Source organism: Cervus canadensis, chromosome 14 (genome assembly GCF_019320065.1).
Source record: "Cervus canadensis isolate Bull #8, Minnesota chromosome 14, ASM1932006v1, whole genome shotgun sequence".
NCBI classification, from domain to species: Eukaryota; Metazoa; Chordata; class Mammalia; order Artiodactyla; family Cervidae; genus Cervus; species Cervus canadensis.
In genome coordinates this window covers 23280296-23303467 of record NC_057399.1, presented here as the reverse complement: position 1 = coordinate 23303467, position 23172 = coordinate 23280296, and the positions used below count along the sequence as shown (strand labels likewise).

At 35.3% G+C, this 23172-nt stretch overlaps 2 protein-coding genes across 2 annotated transcripts in view; one reads left to right on the top strand and one right to left on the bottom strand.

Annotated features, from left to right (window-relative positions):
- Nucleotides 1–23172, bottom strand: part of LOC122453369 (60S ribosomal protein L7-like) — a 683417-nt gene that overhangs the window by 435284 nt on the left and 224961 nt on the right. The gene's annotated exons all lie outside the window — the stretch shown is intronic.
- Nucleotides 828–21548, top strand: ANXA1 (annexin A1). The gene is made up of 13 exons (XM_043487366.1): nt 828–1186; nt 7932–8008; nt 8105–8213; nt 8949–9043; nt 10108–10221; nt 10663–10753; nt 12750–12829; nt 13022–13078; nt 16090–16183; nt 17499–17594; nt 18649–18707; nt 20080–20202; nt 21196–21548. Exons 2-13 carry the CDS (start codon nt 7943–7945, stop codon nt 21250–21252), a joined length of 1041 nt encoding a protein of 346 aa, XP_043343301.1. The 5' UTR covers nt 828–1186; nt 7932–7942; the 3' UTR covers nt 21253–21548.

The window sequence follows — 23172 nt, the reverse complement described above, 5'->3', positions numbered from 1 at the left end:
GAAACATCATATGTAACTTTGTAAGGTTTCATGAAGAATAAAAGTGAATCATCATTGAGACTACCAAACAAATTTCCTTTCCTTGCATCAAGTGGGAAATTTCTTGTGATACTTGTTCCTTCTGGAACAGGTGCTACTCCACTAATCCTTTCATTTTGTAGTTCTGGTTTATTGTTCAAATTTTCTAGAATACCAAGGATCTATTTGTATGAAAATTTATATATAATTTAATCTATAAAAAGAATTAATGTATTAAGCCTTCCTCTAATGTCAATATTTTCTTAGAATGTCATAATGGTTATATTTCTAGGATTAACTTTGAGATTTTGAGACAATTTGGAACTTTATGTCTTTTCCATTTCTTACATATATCAACAAGGTGTATGCAAGCATAGAACATCTTTTGTTTTGAAGGCAGGAAAAATGTAGTGAAATAGAAATAGAAAACTATCCAAGCTGATTCACATTATTGTATAGCAGAAACTAACACGATATTGTAAAGCAATTATAACTCCAATTAAAAAAATAAAGAATAAAATAACAAAAAGGAAAATTACCCAGTATTTCATAACAACTAAATTTTGCAGGTATATATATATTATTTCTTAATTCTCACAAGAATTCTAGTAAGTTGGCAGCCTAGAAAATATCATCCCTATTTCACAAAAGTTGAAACAAATTCAAGAAAGTTAAATATGCCCTCCAAATCACATAATAACTAGTGTTGAAGCTGAGGCTTAACCAATGAGAGTTTTATTTTGTTTTAAAGTTTATGATTTTTCATTCCACAATTCGTTTAACTAAAAAAAGTATGTCAGTCACTGGTATCAGGATTGAGGCAGATAGTACTGCATACTTGAACACCTCTTGTATGCGGCTCCCCTGAAAAAAAGCAGTGCAAACTAAAGAGGCGGAAAAAAAAATCTGTACTTCCGTTTCTCTTCCTTTTTGCTGTCAGCTCTGAGTTGGCTTAGTGAATAGTTTTGCAAGGCTTGTTTCACTTTGGGGCAAGGCTGAGCCCTGTATTTCAAACAAAAGACAGCCTGTTACTAACTTCTGGTTGCTAGGTGTGGCCTCCTTTGAAATTCTATAAAATCAGAAGCTCAAGGTTCCACTTCCAGCACAAACCGTTCAGAGAAGAATCTCTCTTTAGTTCTTTGTACGGAGGTGAAAAAAAAACAAAAAGGTAAGTCTTGGTTTTCCTTTAAGTTTTGGCTGTTTTGATAACTTTTACCATCAGTGTTTAATGTTACGACTGTGGAATTTATGGCTAACTGCACTTATATCTTTGACAAACATTTCTGTAAGATTACATTGGGAATTTATATTTTGGGAATCACAAATTGTAATGTTTTATTTTTACTTAGTTAAGAAATACAGTTTTAAAAACAAGAAAACTTTGCTTAATACTGGCTTTCTGTACTGTTGGTGAGTTACCATGGAAAAGAAGAGATGAATGTGTTTGTTCCTACAAGTTACGGGTTTCCAAGATCTGTGTGAACTTTATGTAGAAATCATGATGGATGGTGGGTATTTGTGGGGAGCCAGGCCTGAAGAACCCAGAGGTGGGTTTCAGGGACTTAAATAATTTATTTTTTTCCTAAAAAAAAAAAAAAAAAGATTCAGATCTCATAGTGGAAATTATGCCCTTTGTAATTAACATTTTAAATTAATGTTATGTTCACTCAGGCAGTATAAAGAAATAAGAGGATCCACTTATTTCATTTAGAAAGGGTGTGGCCACATTCTTTCCCCTGGAGCCTCTGTGTCATAGACTGGCTTTTCAAGTGCAGATTTGAAAACCTAAGGGGAAAGGAAACATTTCCTGGGTGGTGTCAGATAATTTATCCCTTGGGAATGTCATTAGGGTCCTCTAAAAATTATTCCACTTAGTAGCATCTTGATAGTCGATGAGCTAATGGCTGTAAAACTCCTTAGGAAAGCAAAAAGCATATCTAAAGTAGAAATTTTACTGGTGTTGGATATATGTGCAAAAGTGAGGGATTTTTGAATCCTAACCATATATCTGGCTCTTGTTTATTACACATGTTCCTCCAAGAATTTTTTCTTAGCTCATTCTCAGTGTTAAGTTAAATGATCTGATATCTAATTTTTAGTGCTAGTTAATCAAAAACGATGTGCTTTTCTTGCCTAGTTTGTGTCTAAAATTATGTTTGGACTTTGAAAAAGCAATATTCTCCTCTACCCACAGGAACGTATTTTGGTAGGCACATTGCAGAACAACTCAAATGTGATAAAATGCCAGTTTCGTAATTCCAAAATTCCTAGCCTCTTCTCCAGAAGCTGGGTTACCACCCTAGCCCCAGGCTCAACCACACCTGGCAGATAGCCATCATTTGACAGATGTTGACAGAATAGTTAATAATAATATTATTAAGAAACCAGCTAGAGTTTCATGGTTATTAAATACTTTTTCAATCAAAAGATCTGCAAAGATTGGTTTCTATTAATGTTAGCTTGTTCAGCTGGTGCTTAATCTCTAGACCCATTAAGTGATGACATATTTGAAACCAGCGGACATATTATTTTTCAGCGATAAACCAAAAGCTGTCTTTTGAGTAAATGATTTCCTCTTTCCTTAAAATGGGAGAGATTTTTATCAGAAAGATAAGAACAGATACAATTTATGTAATACCTTCCTTCACTATGGGCTTCCCTGGTGGCTCAGACCCTAAAGAGTCTTCCTACAATGCAGGAGACTCAGGTTCAATCCCAGGATCAGGAAGATCCCCTGGAAAAGGGAATGGCTATCCACTTCAGTATTCTTGCCTGGAGAATTCCTTGGACAGAAGAGCCTGATGGGCTACAGTCCCTGGGGTTGCAAAGAGTCAGACACGACTGAGTGACTAATATCACTCCACTTTTCTTTCACTATGCTTACTTTTTCCACCTTCTGGTACTTGAGGTGAAATTTAAGACTAGCATTTCAGAGCTGTAAGAAATCTCAGCTACTGTTCATTTCAACTCTTATTTTTATAATTGGAGAGCCCTCCTCACCCCAAAATTTAAATGTGTTCTTCAGGTCTTATGGCCAGCTAAAGAGAGTCAAGATATGGCTCAGAACTCCTCGGTTCTTATTTTTATATCCTATAGTTGTGGATAGAAAACATTAGTTAAATTAGTATAGATATTTTTACTAAATAATTAGCACTGATACACTATTTGTTCATTCAATAATGCTTTCCAGCATACTAAGTACCAGGCATTCTGCCAGGCATGGTAGATTATCATTGCCCCCATGGAATGCCACTAAAAATATAGATGAGTAAATAGAAAGTGATAATGCAGAACAAATAGGGGCAAGTATAGGGGTGAAGGCAGGATGCTTTGGGAGAGCACAGATGGTTGGTGGTAAACTAAGGTAGACCCATTTGAAGGATGTGATAAGGTCTAGGCTAAGTCCTCTCTAAGAAGCATCATTTAGGCAAAGAGAATTGGATATGGAGGATGAAATAGCATGCCAGGCAAACAGAACACCCTACTCAAAGGCCTGGAAGCAAAACATTCATGAAACTACCTTTCATAAAGTGTTTCTTCATAAATCATGCCTTTGTATAGTCTAATTGCCTTTTCTCACATTAGTAGGTGTGGGAAAGACTTGTGAAATATATAATTGAGGAAAAAACTACACAGGCCAAAGCACTGAAAAATAAACTCCCTCAGGCTGGGGTAAAACCTGCCGCAGTCTCCATGGGCTTACTGTGAATGAATTTGATTCTTAGCTATAAGTTATTAAAAATATCATTGATCATTAAAAGCATATACACTCTTTTGGAATCAGAAAGCTTGGATTTATGTATGCCTTGATACTTGCCACTAGTATCTAGAAAACTGCCAGAAAAAATTACATTTTTCCCCCAGGTAGAAAATGGGAATAATGATGGTGTTCTCTGCAAAGATCAGTTTCTGCTGCTGTCTTTGCAGAACTCTGATCTTTCTTACTTATCATCAGGAAGGCATGATAGACCACAAAACTCAGTTTCCTCTGTCAAAAATTCTGGAAGTAGGGTTTCATGAAGCTGACAGAAATAGAAAATGTGGTTTTTAAAGTTATTAAAAGCTGTCTTGTAATAATTTCAAACCGTCAGAAAAGTTGCAAGAATATTGCACAAAATTACATATACTTTTTACCCAAATTCCCCAAGTGTTAATATTTTACCACATTTGCTTTATCATTAATTCTTACTTTTTCTTCTTCTACCCTCTCTATATAGTTATTTTTACTGTGTCATTTAAGAGAACACTGCAGATATGATGTCCCCCTGTCTCTAAATACTTCAACCATAGTCCAGTTTAAAAAAAAGTCATGAAATTAACTTTCATACAATGTCTTAGTTTTCTCAAACTGTACAGTTGGTATAATTGCTAATGTACCATCTCTAGAATACCTTTCTCTTATATTTAGCAAGCCTCATTTAATGCATATTTACCTTCTTTTAATTTCTTGCTGAGTGAGAGGAAGAAAGCTCTCTTATGACATAAAAATGTTAATTTCTAGAAAGTTATACACTTTCTCATAGATAAATTAGATAGGTAGGCAGTGCATCTTCACAGGTTATTGATTAGAAGACACTGGAATTTTATTAATTTCCCTGTAAGTCAGTCTATTTATAGATGTTCAATTTAATCTTCAAATTAGATGATGCTAAGGACTTAGATAAACTTGGTTTCAAAGCTCATTTGTAGCCAGATTAAATACATATAGAGCCAAGGAATATTAAGAAAATAGGCTCTTAAATACCTAGTACATATTCTAAATGTTGCAACTAAAAAGATAGATGGAAAAAAAGCCTCTTGTGAACTCATGGGATTATTAATTTTTTATTTTTAATGTATGATTCTAATTTCCAGACTGGATCATTCTCTGAATAGTAAAAATATGTGACAGACATTTATATAGCATGTGGCAGTCTATAAAATGTGTTTGCATGCATTATTTGTTGATAGTTAAGCAATCTTACCTTCAAATTATGAAGTGGGTTTTATCAAGTACAACACATTGGTTTTCATGCAGAGGTTAGGTATTGAAAAGACAGAATGGTTTAGCAATACAATTTGAGCAAAATATTTTTGCTGTTTGTGGCATTTGTAAGGTATGTTGCAACTATTCAAGGTTCTGTTAAAACATGGAGTTGCATTTGGGCACTTAACTAGCAGTATATGATAAAATCTATTTCCTGTAGGGAGTGTTTTTTTTTATTTTTTTAACATCCTGTCACATTCTTTGTATCTTCAAGCTTTTCTGAGAGCTAGTGGATCTTATCTGGCTGAATTGAGATTCCATTTTCCTCTAATTGCTTTCCTGAAGAAGGTTGTATTCAGGCTGCTTCTCTTTTTCAGATCATATTCCAGATCACACTTTTTCAGGTCACCCAAATAGCTTCCGACCAAGATCTAGGAACACAGAAGATATGTCACAAAGCTGTGTTCTCTATGGACATGTGTGAAACAAATTATTTAACCCTTTTATTTTTGCTATTTTGTATAATATAATTAACAGAGCAATATTTTCTAGTCTTCCTCAAGTTTATTCTTTTAAGAAATTAATGCATTATATAAGCATTTTTAAGTGAAAAAATTGTGATGTACAGTTAAGTTTTCATAAAATTTATTTTAAAATTGTGAGGCTCATTTTAAAAATTATATTTGACAATATTCTTAATCTCCTCTTTGATCGCTTTTGGTTTTTCGCTTTTAACTGAAAAAAGTGGAACTATTGTAACATCTGTTTCTATTACTGAAGAAAAGTCACTCCACTAAGTGACCGATTGTATCACTCATTTTGAGAATTCTACTTTCTAAAGGGCATGGATGAGATAAAAAATGGATATTTTAAATACCTGCAACCTTGCCAGAAATTGCAAGAAGTTTTGTATATGCCAATTAAGCAAGAGGAAAATGAAACTCCATGTGCCAACAAAAATTGCAGCAGATTATGGTGAAATAGGAACTAAAACCTTGTGTAAAATTGTACACCATGACTTTAGCTCAGGAAATAACTTTAAATTGATCAGTTGCTGGGGGGAAGAGATTAAATAAGTGCACAATATATTGGTTCTCCTCACAGATGACAGAACAGTAATTTGAACAATTCCCATGATAATTAAGTAGAGATAGTTTCTGCTTTGGATATTATTTCCCTCATGTATTTAATCTCATTACTTAGAATTTCTGCCACTTTTCGGCAGGTGGGGATTGAAATGCTTTGAACATACCAGTAAAGAATCAGGCTATGGGTTTTACTCCTCATGAGTCATTTAGCTTCACAGGCAGAATTTAAAACTGCTAAGATCATCCTTCCAATCTCTTTCAGATGTACTCATAATAGCAGTCTCCAGAGAAATAAAAGGGTGTGGAGAGATCGATCAGCATAGACCTGGAGCTTAGGCTCCTTAAAAAAAAAAAAATCCTAGACAAAAAGGATTCTTGGGGGCTTCTTTTGTAGATAATGCAGGAAATGCATTAATTTTTTAACATACTTCAAGTTTTAAACATATACATAGCTTACTAAATAAGAATATTGCTGAATGATGATAGTAAGTCAAGCAATTTTCTTTAACATACAGTTTTCCAAAGGAGGGCATGCATGATGCAGTTTCACTCTAAAGAATCTGGTTAGAGCAAAGCAGCTGGTATAAAATAATTCTTTTCCAGGATTATTTTGTATTGGGTAGGAAAAAAACAACAACACATGTAGGGTGAGAATTCAGACAGCTCAAATAGAAGAAATGTGAGTGTAGTGATTATTCCAGGTGCTGAAATAATTTTATACCAAGAAATGGAAAAGAATACTGAATTATTTCAAGGAGAAATCTCACAAGAATATCTTTTTTTTTTAGGTAGAGTTTTGAGTCTGAATCCACTCCTGTAGATTGTCATAGATTATCTTACCTTATAAATGCCAGTATAATATTCTTTCTCTACCCAATAGCTTTGTTCAAGTCTTCATTAACCCCTACATGGATTCTCCCACAGCTTGCTAAGTGGTCTCTAATCTTCCATCTTGCCCATCTCCTAGGCATTCTCTATGACACAGGATGAGTCATCTTTCTGAAATATAACTTTCATTTTAAGAAACCCATCAATGTCCATTAATGTTTATCCAAAACTTTGGAAACACATTTGAACTTTTAAATTTGGACTTCTTTCTTGAGCTAGTAAACTCTTTTCAGGTTCCCAAGTATGACAAACTTCTCTTTTTTGTTCTCTTTAACTTTTTAGCCAATTTAATCTCAAACCTTCCCCCAAAAAGAGTCTCATATCACCCAGAACTTCCTCTAAGAATTGTTCTTAAACGTTTGAGTTTTCTTAGGAAGAGCACATACTGGCTTTAAGTTCTTTGAGGCAAAGGATGTTTCAATGTTTTTGCGCCCTCAGAGCTTGGTATACAGTGGTTGGTCTGTAAATTTAGGACAGTGAAATGAAACACCAACCTTGCTCTTTACAGCCTATATGCTTACTTATAGACGTCATCTGAGCCCTAAGGTTAGGCTTGAATATACTGAGAAAGAGCTACATTTCTGAGGCTTTGGGTTTCTGTTCAAGGGTAGTAGAGTCTCTTTAAAATAAACTCAGATCTAGGGACTTCCCAGGCAGTCTAGTGGTTGGGACTCCTGCTTCCACTGCAGTGGGTGAAGGTTTGATCCCTGGTTGGGGAACTAATATCCCACATCTTTTAGCATGCAGCATGGCCAAAATAAATAAAATTTAAAAAAAAGAGAGACACCTACATTTAAAAATAAACAAACAAAAAAAACCCCACTAAATCTAGCATTTTATGATGCTCCTAAGAGTAATCCGGCAAAGTAAAAGCAAGGCTGCTCTATGTCTTATGTATGTAAGGGGATGGAGTGGTATGTTTATGTGGTGAGTTTGTGGTTTATAAAAGCATCAACCTGTTTTCTTTTCAGATCCTTCAAAAATGGCAATGGTATCTGAATTCCTCAAGCAGGCCTGGTTTATTGAAAATGAAGAGCAGGAATACATTGTAAGTCAAGTGACAATAAAGTAACTTATTTAAATAGCAGTATTAAAATAGAAGCAAATGTAAGTGAATGGACAATAACTTATTTTTCATTCACAGAAAACTGTGAAAGGATACAAAGGTGGTCCTGGGTCAGCAGTGAGCCCTTATCCTACCTTCAATCCATCCTCGGATGTTGAGGCCTTGCATAAAGCAATCACAGTTAGAGGTAATTCTGTCTTCCCCAAATAGTCCCCTCCTAGACATTTCAGAATGGCTACTAAAAAACAAACATGTGCAATGGAAAGAGTCTGCTTCATTTTGAAGATAAGAGTTCTTTATCAATGAAGTTACACTTCCTTTCTCAGCACTTAGGAGATTTTGATTAAATCGGTAGACTCTACTGCTACAACAGATACCCTTACAAAGCTCATTTCTAACAGACTGAATGCTGAAGTCAGCACCTCTGCTCACACTTAAGGTGTGAATTAGGAACAAACACTGCAACACTGAGGGCTGGGGAGAATTTCTTCTTCCTTTGGTGTCTCAGATGGTAAAGAATCTGCCTGCAATGCAAAAGATCTGGGTTCAATCCCTGGGTTGGGAAGATCTCCTGGAGAAGGGAATGGCAACCCACTCTAGTATTCTTGCCTGGAGAATCCCATGGACAGAGAAGCCTGGCGGGCTACAGTCCATAGGGTCACAAAGAGTAGGACACAAATGAGCCGTTTCACTTTCTCATTCAAGTGAAGGGAATGTCATCCCAAGGGCTTCCATCTGATATACAGAGTCACATCCATGTCCCAGCCTGTTATAATTTATACTTCTTTGTTTTGTTAAGAACTTCATTTGAAAAAAAAAAAAAAGAACTTCATTTGACGCATCTTGATAATGAATCATTTTATGTCCGTTATTGATGATAAAGAAAATTGATTTTTAAAGTCTAGAGGCCCTTTATTTCCAGGTGTGGATGAAGCAACCATCATTGAAATTCTGACTAAGAGAAACAATGCGCAGCGTCAGCAGATCAAAGCAGCCTATCTGCAGGAGAAAGGAAAGGTGGGTTGCAGTGGTTGATTTAGATAATTAATTTCAGTCATATTTATGTTTAAATATAGCGTTTGATGGGCTTCTCAGGTAGCGGTGGTAAAGAATTTGCCTGCCAATGCAGGAGACACAAGAGACACGGGTTTGATCCCTGGGTGAGGAAGATCCCCTGGAGTAGGAAACGGTAAGCCACTCCAGCGCTGTTGCCTGGAAAACTGCATGGACAGAGGAGCCTGGTGAACCACAGGCGGTGGGACCGCAAAGAGTCGACTACAACTGAGTATGCGCACATTGATGTTGAAATACAGTTCCTAGTTCTTTCAGTCTCCAGCCACTGTTTTCCATTACAACTAAGTCTGGGATTACTGTATTTATCCTCTTGGTTGCAATGTAATCAATTCTATCGAATTTGCTGGTTTTATGCATTGTTTTGATTCTTTGCACATGTGGTGTTCTATATTGGAGATAAGCCTTTAACTTGAACATAACAGACGTCAAGATTACTGTTGGCAGTAAGAAATATGTTCTGATTGAAATGTGACTTCTGTTAAATTTTAAACTGAGCTCTTTAGTGTCTGAATGTAAAGTTTATATGTATAATTCTACTTTAAAAGTAAGGTTTCTATTTTATACAAAATATGGGTAATTTTTTTAAGTAGTGTAGTTAGAAAACCACATAATGTCTGATTATAATGCTTATTTGAAAAGTGCAAATCTCAATGGTTGGAAAAGTTACTAATACATTACTAATACTTATTTTTAAAGTATTCTTATTACTGTTTCTGTTAATACACAACCCCTATCTTTTGAGCTTTGTCATTTATTCCCTCTATAAAAGATTGAGAATGCTATCCTTTAAGGAGTTATCAATGAATTCAGTAAATTTCATTCTAATCACTCTAGAACCAAAAAGATTAAGATATTAAATATTGTGTACCATTTTCGATGTAAAGGGAAGGAGCTATGAAAAATGGTTGGGTTTAGGACTCAGTAAGATTAGGTAAACATCAGGTGACACTGCTTTACTCTATCACCTCATGTGTTATTTACTAAAAGGTTATGTCTTCTTGTTATAGCCCCTGGATGAAGTTCTGAAGAAAGCCCTAGTTGGTCACCTTGAGGAAGTTGTTTTGGCTCTGTTGAAAACTCCAGCCCAGTTTGATGCTGAAGAGCTTCGTGCTGCCATGAAGGTAAACCGCCTGATTTAAGCAAAGCTCCTTTCCTCAAAGCGCGTCCAAGCCACTTATGTCTCCCAGTATGTTCTCAACAACCAGCACGGGGCCACCAGTCAATGGTAATAAAATGAATAAGTGAATGAATAAAGAAATGAAAAAATAGATGCTGGTGTTAATAGCTATGTTATTTCCACTATCTTCATGATGTTACCATATTTAATAGATCTCACTTTGTATTTATTTGCCCAGAATATTGGCATTAAACCCATTTTGTGTTTTAAGCAATATAATACATACCTTATTGCAATTAATAAATATTGTGGATATTTATTAAATGTTGTGAGAAATTTACTAAATGTCAGATTCAGACAAATTTTGGAATATAATAACTAGTTGATACTCTTGAATGAAGATTTTCTACATTTCTCTTTTTTTTTCCCATCTTTTTCAATTCAGGGCCTTGGGACTGATGAAGACACTCTGAATGAAATTCTGGCATCAAGAACTAACGGAGAAATCAGAGAAATTAACAGAGTCTATAGAGAAGGTAAGTTTTAATGCCTCACAGTTCAAGTGTCCTAGTTGAAAAGGCGTTCTGATGTACTTTTTGAAAAACTGAGTGTGGATGATAATTATGGGAAAGGTGCATATTAAAATATTTCTTTCACTGTCACAGGTCTATCACAAGCACATATGGTTACCAGACACATTACAGTTCAGTTCAGTTCAGTTCAGTCGCTCAGTCGTGTCTGACTCTTTGTGACCCCATGAATCGCAGCATGCTAGGCCTCCCTGTCCATCACAAACTCCTGGAGTTTACTCAAACTCATGCCCATCGAGTCGGTGATGCCATCCAGCCATCTCATCCTCTGTCATCCCCTTCTCCTCCTGCCCTCAATCCCTCCCAGCATTAGGGTCTTTTCTAACAAGTCAACTCTTCACATGAGGTGGCCAAAGTACTGGAGCTTCAGCTTCAGCATCAGTCCTTCCAATGAACACCCAGGACTTATCTCCTTTATGATGGACTGGTTGGATCTCCTTGCAGTCCAAGGGACTCTCAAGAGTCTTCTCCAACACCATAGGTCAAAAGCATCAATTTTTCGGAAATTTAGTGGGGTACAAATAAGGGACATGATTGTTTCAGTCCTCATCAACTTTACACTTTAAAAAAATTGTGTGTCTGAGACAAATAGCCACATAGTATTGCAATGAAAAACTCAATTTGAAGCACTGAATTTAAATAATTTTCTAAAAACATTTCCAATTTTTCCGAGATCTATTTCATAAAAATGTCCCATTGTCTTTCATTTTGAAAAGATAATAACAACAAAAACAAATAAACAAAAGCCCTCCAAACATTTGTCCTTGAAAAGCTTGGTGCTTATAATTCTCTGATGGAAGCTAACTTTACCATTATGAACATAAATGACTTACTCACTGTTAACATCCAGTTAGCTTCATGGAGATGAAGACTAGCCATGGCTCATTTTATCTGTTCAGTGAAACATCTCATTTCAATGGGATGTTTACCACTGTAAAGAGAGTATCTGCAAATGGGCCCTGGGCAGTGCTGGGTCATCACTGTTTTCTTTTTTCTAGTTTCCCAAGCTCCCTGTTTTTTTTTGTTTTATTTTCCCAACCCAATATGTAGCACCATAGCGGATCATTCTGTGTGATTTTAAAACCAAGCACAGAGAATACAATAGTCCTCGTGTGTTATTTTCACAGCAATCTAATAAAGGAATCAGAATAAGGAAGCTTTTAACCTCATTTTCTGCAATTCTTACCTCATTATCAATATTTTTCTTAAATCCATTTATCAGTGACAGTCATCAAGAGGGGCATTATTACTACTTTTTTTAATTTTATAAAACATAGTTTACAAAAGCAAATAGCCATAAATTATTAATTCCCAAGGTACAGTTCAATGACTGTTTATTAAAATTTTCTGCCTTCTAGTCAACTATAAATTCAGTTAAATCTTTGCTGAAAAATAATAACAGCATTATTTTTTAATGTCAATAAAGGGTGTTTAACAAAGAAACATTTTAAATCCATATCTATTGTAGATGTTTATACATACACATATGCATACATAACTAAATTGTATTCCATATAAGATATTTATCATTTCAAAGTAAATAAATACTATATGTTCAAGCAAGCACTTTGGTTTATCCTTTTAAATAACTGTTCTGTTCACCCCATTGCTTAAATTCTGGTATGATTTATTTCAGAAATAGTTATCTAATAATGTATACCTGTGCAATTTATTCTTGTTAGCAAAAGCTTTAGGGCTGTAGAATTTCATTCACAGTATTATCTAAATTGTTTTAATTGCCTTATAGAAAATAAATTCATTGATGAAAAATTTTACTTGCTTTGATTTCACTTTATTAAAAAATAAAACTATTTAGAATGTGTTCCATAAGTCATTGAACATTTGGTATTGCAAGTTGTGAGCCAATATAGAGATGTTAGGCTTTATAATCATCACCATTATCACTAGTTTACTACAAAATATACTTTTTCCTATTTCTCAGAACTGAAGAGAGATCTGGCTAAAGACATCGCCTCAGACACATCTGGAGATTATGAGAAGGCTTTGCTTTCTCTTGCTAAGGTATAACTAAAATAGATCTGGAAATGTCTCTTCTTTGATGAAAAGTAAAATCTTAGATTTCATCTCTCTCTAGAAATGAGCAATTCACTCCTTTTTCTGCAAAGAATATTACTCATCTGATTTTAAGAGAATAAATAAGCCATGTGATTATATGCTAGAAAACTACTTACACGAGAATGGGATATTTTCCAGGGTGACCGATCTGAGGAGCTTGCTGTAAATGACGACTTGGCTGATTCCGATGCCAGGGTAAGCAAGTGCTTATAAATACTCTTAGAATCCACTTTGCTACTTCAATTAGGTCCGACCTGAGGTGAGGTACCACTTGAGGGCCTCCACGTGAAAGCAGATATGGGATTCTCCAAAAGGATAATGGCACCCAATGTCCATTTCCTGAGAGATGCCCACCAGCCAGGATTCAAGCAATCCAAGAGAGGAAATGTGGTCTTTATGTTTTCAACAAGTTGCACTGTTCATGAAGCTGGAGAGGATTGAGAAAGAACAGTGAGAACTTGATCTGTTATTGAGAAAACTCTGAATTTTTATTTTACCACATATAAGAAAGTAAAAGTGAAAAGAATAAACACATCTAACAGTTCTTTAAACAGTGAATATTGGTTTAGAGGTGTAAGTTTATATTGTAAAAATATTATGGTAATGATATTAAAATTATAAAAGTTATAGCATTTATATACTTTGAAGTATATTATTATATATTGTTTCAGTGACGTTGCTTGTTTTTTAATACATCAGTCCATTGGCAACATTAGAAAAACTGTGTCATTTTGGGACTTGGAATTTTTGTTAAAAAAATGACATCTAGTATTTACACATGCTTTTCTTATGGTATAGTTAGTATTCTCCACAAATTCATCACAGTGAGTTAGTAAAAATAGAAACTTACTTGACTACTCCACTCTCTTCACTATATCAGTGCATTATCTTGCACATAATAGGCATTTATTGACTTTTGTTGAATAAATGCACCTATGTCAGTTGTTTGCTCAGAAAGTCCCAAATAACTTTTTATGCCCATTGGAAGTTTTATCATTTTAATAGAAATTGCACAATCACATCAAGGAACAAAAGTAAGCATTTGAGTAACTGCCCATATGCCGGAGTCCAGCCCCAGCAGGATCCAGGGGGTTCCCTTAGGATGAACGGCGTCGGCGAGTGATAGAAGACACGTGAGACCAGCCTTGATAGGGCCAAGTCTGTCTTTATTTTTTGACAACAGTTTTTATACCCTCACTGAGTGTATCCAGGATACAAGATGCTCACTCATATCTATACAGGGTTAGTTTACATTACGTCAGTTTGTCCTTAAGGAAGAACAAGATGCTTTCTGCATTTCGTTTCTATAATAAATCTTTACACATTATCTTTTGGCCTTAGGGCTTATTAACATTTTATGTAAGTCAGGTGAAGGTAGGCCTGTTTTCTGTTTCTGTGGTGACCTTAACAGAAAAGTTACAGTCTCATAGGGCAACAGTGCAGCATGTCACAACATAATAAAAATATGACCCTGTTAATACCAACACCAATTCTTCTGCAAAAGTTGTCAAATTTATCTAAAAGTTTTACCCCATACAGACTCTGTGGCTCTAATAAGACGGCCTCTGCCTAGCACTCCTGGCTAATAATTAACAACTATTTCATTGTTATAATACTAGGGCTAAGCTCTTATTTTTCTAGATCTATAACTATATTAACAATGATTAGCATAGCATAGCTTTAGCACACTAAAAGCAAAAACACAGCAAGTGAACATTAACCCAATAACGACTTTTATAATAATTTTTCTTATATTTTTTAATTAAACTCTTTCATCCCTCAAAAATGCTCTATATCTATTAGGGCTTTTATATAATCCGGTTCTTTATACTATTCTATGATTAAAATATCATAAGTAATCATGCATATTAGTACCAAGGGCATAAATGCATTTGACTAACAAACTACCAGCAAAGGAGCTCAAATTAAAACACTCCTTTCACCCTAAATAATCTCATAAAATACCAGCACCCTAAAAACTTATAGATTAAAGTTCTAAATTAATTCTTATTTGGAAAGAAATCTGGGAAGGTCTTCTGCCTAAATTACAGAAATTAGGGAGTAGTTTATTAAAGCAAGCATCAGAAGAACAGATACCATCTTTAAGGTGAGAGCCGGGGGCAGCTTTGGGGCAGCTTTTCGGAATCCCTGAAAACCTGATCCGCCTTGCCTGTCAGGCTTTCTCCCTCATGACCTTGTCATGGGTAGGATCTCGTGTGCCGGCTCCCGGCACCCATAGTAAGAAATGACTCTTATTTGCTTGTGATACTTCTGAATTTGCTTTCCATTTTAAGACTATTGGGGAGCTTCCCTAGTAGTCCAGTGGTTAGGAATCCGCCTTGCAATGCAGAGGACACCAGTTCAATCCCTTGTTCAGGAAGATCCCACATGCCTCGGGGCAACTAAGCCCATGTGCCTGGAGCCTGTGCTCTGCAACAAGAGAAACCACTGCACGCTACAACTAGAGAATAGCCCCTGCTCTCGACGACTAGAGAAAGCCCACATGCAGCCGCAGAGACCCAGTGCAGGCAAAAATTAAAATAATAAAAAAAAAAAACTATCAGGGCTCTTAGATGTATATTTATGGCCTCTACATGGATTAGTGTGACCCAGGAGGAGTGTCACTTCAAAGGTAACAGCATGTTGGTAACAATAAGGCAGAGATTATCTTTTCCATTTACAAAAGAGGAAAGCCTGTAGCTTAATAATGTGAAACTACATAAGATTATTAAGATATCTTAGTACTAATATCTAGGAACGATTAAGTTGCAGAGTCAGAATTTGAATTCAGAAATTCTTACATCAAAATTCAACATCTAGGTAATGGTTGAATTATTGATTTATTAGTACCATTTGCTGAAAATTACTTTGAACAATTAAAAGCATAATTAAAAATTAGAGAGTGCCCCTTGAAGTTTTCTTGATACAGAATGTAATCTTAAAGCGAGTTAACTCAATAAATATTTATTTTGCATGCATAGATTCAGTCTTTAGTGTTTGCAAGGAAACTTAAGAGATATTATGGAAGATACTTGACAAAACAAGGTTTCCATCTCTAAGGAACTTGTAAATCTCAGCATTGCCACCTGCTCTGATTGTATTGGACACAAAGCAGCTGCCTCCAAAATCTTTGAAGAGATCTAACATTCTTATGCAGATATCAAATCCGCAGATGGTCAAGTGTTTGTTTTTGTGTTTCTTAACAGGCCTTATATGAAGCAGGAGAAAGAAGAAAAGGGACAGATGTGAATGTGTTCACTACCATCCTTACCACCAGGAGCTATCCCCATCTTCGCAGAGGTAAGAAGAAAACAAATGTTCCCTGGGACTGTTTGCAGAAGTCACTTTTTTTTTTAAATGAGGACAAGCAAGAGAAAGGAAATGGCTTCCCTAGTGCCTCAGATGGTAAAGAATCTGCCTGCACTGAAGGAGACCTGGGTTCGATCCCTGGGTCAGGAAGATCCCCTGGAGAAGAGAATGAATGGCAAATACACTCCAGTATTCTTGCCTGAAGAATCCCATGGTAACAGGAGCCTGGCAGGCTATAGTCTATGGGGTCTCAAAGAGTTGGACACGACTGAGTGACTAACACTTTCAAGAGAAAGCAAGAAAGAAATCTTAATCAGTGACACTCCGAAACCAACTGGATGCAGTGCTCCTGATTTCTCATCGCTACTTCTGCATTTGTCCAGCTTTGTACAGACACCACGTGACAGTATTTGAAACACATTTTATGACTTTGGCATGTAGAACATTAGTTCGTTATTTTTACTATTTTTTCCCCTCAAAATTTTGGAATAGGTCTGACAATATGTACACATAAAACAGAACACATGAAATTACAATGAAAAAAAAACCACACCTAAGGCTAAGTGAAGAAAAGAGTATCTAGATACTCCAGAAACAAAAGCCAAAAGAGAGTTTTTGCCGCAAGACTCAGCCCCGAGTGTTTTAGAAGTCAAGACAAAGGGCAGGTCGTGATGATTACTTCAAGTTTATTATTTGATAACAGCACTCTGATTTTTGAGATTAGAATTAAGAGGAATCTACAACACAGATCTTTATATAAGGAAAGATCCATTTGCTGTGGCACTTGGCTCTGATGTAGTTACGGCCATCAATCAAATGTCACTTCTAATAAATGTCAACATTTGCAAAAATTTTCCCAAAATACACAGAAGCACAAAAATAGCCATGTGAATTATATCCCTCAGAGAAGATGATGTATCCAAAATATGCTTAGATGAAGAGTTAGATTTACATTGTGTTTTTTGAAGTTCAGAACTCCTGAGGAATGTTTTGGGCTTCCCAGGTGGCACTAGTGGTAAAGAACCTGCCTGCCAATGCAGGATACATAAGAGACGCGGGTTTGATCCCTGGGTTGGGAAGATCCCCTGGAGGAGGGCATGGCAACCCATTCCAATATTTGCCTGGAGAATCCCATGGCCAAAGGCACCTGGCAGTTGACAGTCCCTGGGGTCACAAAAAGTCAGACAACTGAAGTGACTTAGCACACGCACAAGGAATGCTTTGACTTCGTGGCCATGCCTGATTTTGCTAGTTCGCTAAAAAACAGGATGTTCTGTACGTCTCTAAATTTAAATTTAATATTCAGTGTTTCAGAAATACTCCAAGTATAGTAAGCATGACATGAACAAAGTTCTGGACCTGGAGTTGAAAGGTGACATCGAGAAATGCCTCACAGTTATTGGTATGTAGTCCTGGAGGGGAAGGGTTTTCTAACTTGAAATTGCATTGTCAATGTTGTCCAATAATTTACAAAATATAATAATGAGACAAAAACTCAGATATAATTTATGTTGCAAATAAAGGTAGCATGTACGATAATGGCAATAAATAGTTAGCTAAAGTGATGCAACAGTCTTGTTAGTAATTACAGGTATTATTTCCTTGATTATTTATACCATGCAATATACCAGGCTGGGCATGGCACAAAGGAAAGTCAAAATGGCCATTAAGAGCATGGGATTTGGAATTAGATAAATGAAGGGCCACATCCTGGTCTGTCACTTGCTAAGTAATCTTGGGCAACCTTAAAGGATTTAGACCTTCAGAAGAAAAGAATTTTAAAGTTTTCCCATTTTATTCAGATGACCAGTCTGAGGTTTGGAAACCTACATTATAAAGCAGTGCTTCTCAAACATTAACGTGCACATGAACCCTTCCTGAATCTTGCTAAAAGGCAGATTCTAATTCAGTAGCTCTGGGTGGAGACTGGAAGTCTGCATTCCTAACAAATTCTCAGTTGACTCCAGTTCTTTTGGGTCATAGATCACACATTGGAGTAAGAAGGTAGAGAATCTTCTTACTACTGATTGATACATCTGTTAGTATTTTATTGGCAGTTGCCTTATATTTTATGACTGTCCTGTCCCACTTGGATTTTTTTTTTTCTTATTACAAGAGGAAAAAAGTATTTCTTGCCTGCCAACATGGCCTTTAACATCTACTGATTTCCTTGTTTCCATGAAGAGTATCCTCAGGATAGCATGAACTATTGAAGTTGCTATCAGTGGATTTAGGATAATAGGAGATAAATGATATTATCAGAGGACAGAATATTAAAAATCACCATCTAAAAAATAGCTTCTTTCAAGCCAAATATCCCTTACTGGGGGTGGATGGTGAGGAACAGGGATGGAGAACAGAATCTTACTTGCAAACCTCTGTATTTCCTGTTTCTTTCATACGTACCTTTCTTCTTTCGTGGTAAAGATGTCAGCTAAAACATGCCTCTCTTACAGTGAAGTGTGCTACAAACAAGCCAATGTTCTTTGCTGAGAAGCTCCATCAGGCCATGAAGGTAACATATGATTTGCTTTGGGGAAAAAATTATTGTATGGAGAGAACAGAAAATCCCATATTGTTTAAAAATTACATTTATTTTTTAATATCTTTTCATTAAAAAGAATTATTTTTCTATCCAATGCAGGAGGTAATACACTTACTTCTTAGAATAAAATTCTGTTAGACCTGTTATATTCTTTTATAGGTAAGATAGTAAGGTGAGCTTGAAAGCAATTTGTATATTACTTATGATTTGCATAAAATCTGAGTCAGCGGAGGAAGGGCGGTATACTTCCTCTTTTAATGTATGATTTTAGCAACCTGCTTCTGCTAAGGTTGTAAGTTTTATGATCTCTTCTAAATTTCATTTATCTTTTTTATTATTTTGCCTTCCATGGCATTGCTTAATATGTCATTCTAAGATTTTAAAATGTCATTCTAAGTTCATCAAAGTGTAAGGTGTTATTAAGATGTATGTGAGATATCACTTTAAGTATTTCACTTTATTTTCTAGCTTGTATTTTATTATATAGGATGGTATCTATGTACTTGTGAAAAGTTAAGAAATTGTCTATTTTTTTCCCTTGCAACTCCAAAATAAGGAAGTCTTAGGAGAGAGCGATCTAACCATTCAATTAATAAGAAAGAGTCCCTGTGATGTGATAGGCATTGTTCCACTAGGTAGTTGGCAGTACAGTTCCTGACCCCATGCCTGCTGTTATCTAGTGAGGTTATTAGAGGGGTAATGAGAACACCTAGTATTGTTAATGAGAAGAGGGACCTGTGTCCCTGACTTTGGAAAGCAGTGTAGGTGTCAGCTAAATTACAACATGCTATTTGAACAGGAAATAGCCAGATGAGAGCAGGAGTGTAAGGAATGAAGGGGTAAAGCAAGTCTGGTCCTGGAGGAGAACATAGCATGTCGCTTTCAGGATAATAAATATAATTAGAGTGATAGTGCATGGTGGAAAAAGTTGTGGAATTAGGCAGGACATTGTAAGCCCAGATGAAATGATTGATTTTCATCCTAATATCAACAGAAGGTCACTAATGAGTTTTAAGTAGATGAATCAGATGATCAGATTTACAACTTAGAAAGTTTACTTTGCAATTCTTGAATAGCTTAGACAGAATAAAGACTGGATAGTGGAAGATCAGTTAGGAAGTTTTAAAAGCTCTATATATGATTCTCTTATCACAGTTGAGTTCGTGTGATTTTATTACCACTTGTGTTTGTGTGTGTGTTTATGTGTATTTTAATGTGGAATTAGTTTCTCCATAAAAATGATATAGGTTAGCAAAAGAGCTTCACATTCAAACCCACATCCTGCCTTAAGAGTAGGCTTGGAATATAAGGGAAACTTAACTATCATTTGTTTTCGACACAGGGTATTGGAACTCGTCATAAGACACTGATCAGGATTATGGTTTCCCGCTCTGAAATCGACATGAATGATATCAAAGCATGCTATCAGAAGTTGTATGGCATCTCTCTCTGTCAAGCCATTCTGGTATGTTGTAATTCTCATTACGTTACCCCCACAAATGATAATTTTTTTGCAACTTCTTCAAAAAGAAGGGCTGACTTACTGTATCCATAAATTAAATATATAAGATAAATTTGTTATATTAAGATACAGAGACTTTTCTTGTGGTCTAGTGGTTAAGACTGTACTTTAGCTGCAAGGGACATGAGTTTGATCCCTGGTTACTGAACTAAGATCCCACTTGCTGCACAGTATAACCAAAAAACAAAAATGTTTAAAAAGATACATAATTTAAAGTAAATTGAACTTTCACTGGTAAAATCTGCTAGTAAGTTCTATACAGAAAGACTGCAGATTTTTCAGTAGTCATGGAAACAGTTTACCATATATACATTTAGCAATCAAAATACTTTGGTAGAGATATGTAATGATTTATGTTGCAATGAATATTGATCTGAGGATTAGAAACTTTTTATTCTAAATTTTTCCTTAACTTTGTCATATGTAGAAAATATAAAATGCATGTTCAAGTTAGAAAGTAAAAAAGAAAGACAAGTCAAGGAGATTTGAACTTAATGAAGATAGATGACTATTTAAATTCAATTTGGCATTTATATTGGATAACAAAAATCTAACATGAAAAGTGAGACTATTATGGACTTATAACTTTCACTCTGGTTGAGCAAGTCAGAGGTGATATGAAATTATATTTTGCTATATTTATTCTGTGTTATATTTCATTCTTGGGAAATAATGGCTTTAATACAGAATAATTGAGAGATGTTTGCAATCTGAATTTTGAAAGCTATTGCTTTTCATATAATCAATTAAAAATACCAGTTATCTGCTATATAAATTTTATTAATTAAATAAGTGATATTCTTATCCAGGATCCTAAAAAATTGATATACTATGATGTATGTTAAGCCTAATACAATAATTATTCTACAATTTAAAAATACTTTCTGTTGATTGTGGTCTCAGGTAGCATTAAGTGTACTTTATTTTTATCAACAGGATGAAACCAAAGGAGATTATGAAAAAATCCTGGTGGCTCTCTGTGGAGGAAACTAAACATTCCTTTGATGATCTCAAGCTTTTTGATCAGAAGACTTTTTAATCATCTTTTCATTCCATATCACAGATTTAAATAGGAAAGTTTCTTCAGTAGGAATATAGTCTAGTAACTTCTTCCTGAAAAATATAGCCTATAAATCATTTTTTGTATTACAACTCTATAAAATAAAAACAAATTTTTTTAAAAAAAATATAGTTATTCCAAACTATAAAACCCTATAAAGAGGTTGTTCTAGTAGCAATGCCTAAGAAAAATGTTTACCTTGCAGAAAATAAAATGATTTTACAGGACAGTTGATGTGTCATTGATTTTTCTATTCTGACTTTCTTTTGTGTGTAGTGCAGTTGCTTAATTTGATATCAAGGGACAGGAATCTGAATTTTCTATTATGATCACTTGTTGAAATAGATTTTGCATACTAAATAAAATATTCACAGAGTTAGAAAATGAACTTTTTCCATTTTACCATCTCTGTGTGTGGCTCAGTTGTGTCTGACTCTTAGTGACCATGGACTGTGGCCTGCCAGGCTCCTCTGTCCGTGAAATTCTGAGCAACTAACACTTTTACTTTGCATTGCATGTATTGTAGCTCATATAGTAAAGACTATCTGCAATGCAGGAGACCTGGGCTTAATCCCTGGGTTGGGAAGTTCCCCTGGAGAAGGAAATGGCGACCTGCTCCAGTCTTCTTGCCTGGAGAATTCCATGGACCAAGGGGACTGGCAGACTCCAGTCCATTGGGTCACAAAGAGTGGAACACAACTGAACAACTAACCCTTTGACCATCTGGATACAGATTATTGAGATAGTATCTCTGTATAATAGTGGAATTTATTGCATCAGCATTGTAACAATTGAACATTCTGCTGTATTTCATGAACCAGTATAAAGATGAAATGGCATCAGCAATAAAAATTCCTCACTTTAAAAAAAAAAATGGTAGTTGCATGTATAGATTTCTAAGAAACTATCAAACTGTTTTCCGGGATGGTGTACCATTTTACTTTCCCACAATAAATGTATAAGTAATCTCGTTTCTCTCTAACCTCATCAGCACTTGACATTGTCACTATTTTGTATTTTGACATTGTCTATTTTTTTTATTGTTGAATTTTGAGAACTTTTTATATATTCTAGATATTAGTCCTTTGTCAAATATGTGGTTTGCAAATATTTTCTTTGAGTCTGTAGCTTTTTATCATCTTAATAGATAAAGACTTTCTCAGAGGAAACATTTCAAATTTTAATGAGGTTCAGTTTTTCCTTTTAATGATTTTGCTTTTGGTGTCACATCTACAGACTCTTTACCTAACCCTAGGTCCTGGAAATTTTCTCCTCTGTTTTTCCTCTGAGTTTTATAGTTTTTCATTTTCTATTTCAGTTTGTGATTCATTTTGAACTAATTTTTGTATAACATGTGAGATGAGACTTGGTCAGAATTCTTTTGTTTGCTTATGAATATCCAATTGCTCTCACACCATTTGTATAAAAGGTTATTTTTCTTTTATTGAATTGCTTTTGCACTTTTGTTAAAAAAAAAAAAAAAATCAAAATTTTCCTATGAGAGTATTCTTACCACAGAGGTGATAATTTATACATTTCCAAAATAATTCAGCTGGGTATTTAAATTTCTGACTATATCTTAGCTTATTCACTTGGTTGTAGTTTTATTTGCCTTAATCACCATTCCTTCACTTTCCTCCACGTACATCTTATGGTACAACCATGATGACTTGGCCCATAACATATTAGCCAAACTGAGGCTAGTGAAAAGTGGAAGTGCAGTCACTCAGTTGTGTCCAACTCTGCAACCCCAGGGACTATAGCCTACCAGGCTCCTCCGTCCACGGGATTTTCCAGGCAAGAGTTCTGGAGTGGGTTGCCTTTTAGACATGCTGCTTACTGCGTTGCTGACT

What these genes read in the sequence shown, in the direction of transcription:
- ANXA1 (XM_043487366.1), top strand. Translation starts at nt 7,943, where the DNA reads ATGGCAATGGTATCTGAATTCCTCAAGCAGGCCTGGTTTATTGAAAAT. An exon ending in ATCTGCAGGAGAAAGGAAAG is followed by an intron (nt 9,044 to 10,107) that starts GTGGGTTGCAGT and finishes TTCTTGTTATAG; the next exon opens with CCCCTGGATGAAGTTCTGAA. An exon ending in GAAATGCCTCACAGTTATTG is followed by an intron (nt 17,595 to 18,648) that starts GTATGTAGTCCT and finishes CCTCTCTTACAG; the next exon opens with TGAAGTGTGCTACAAACAAG.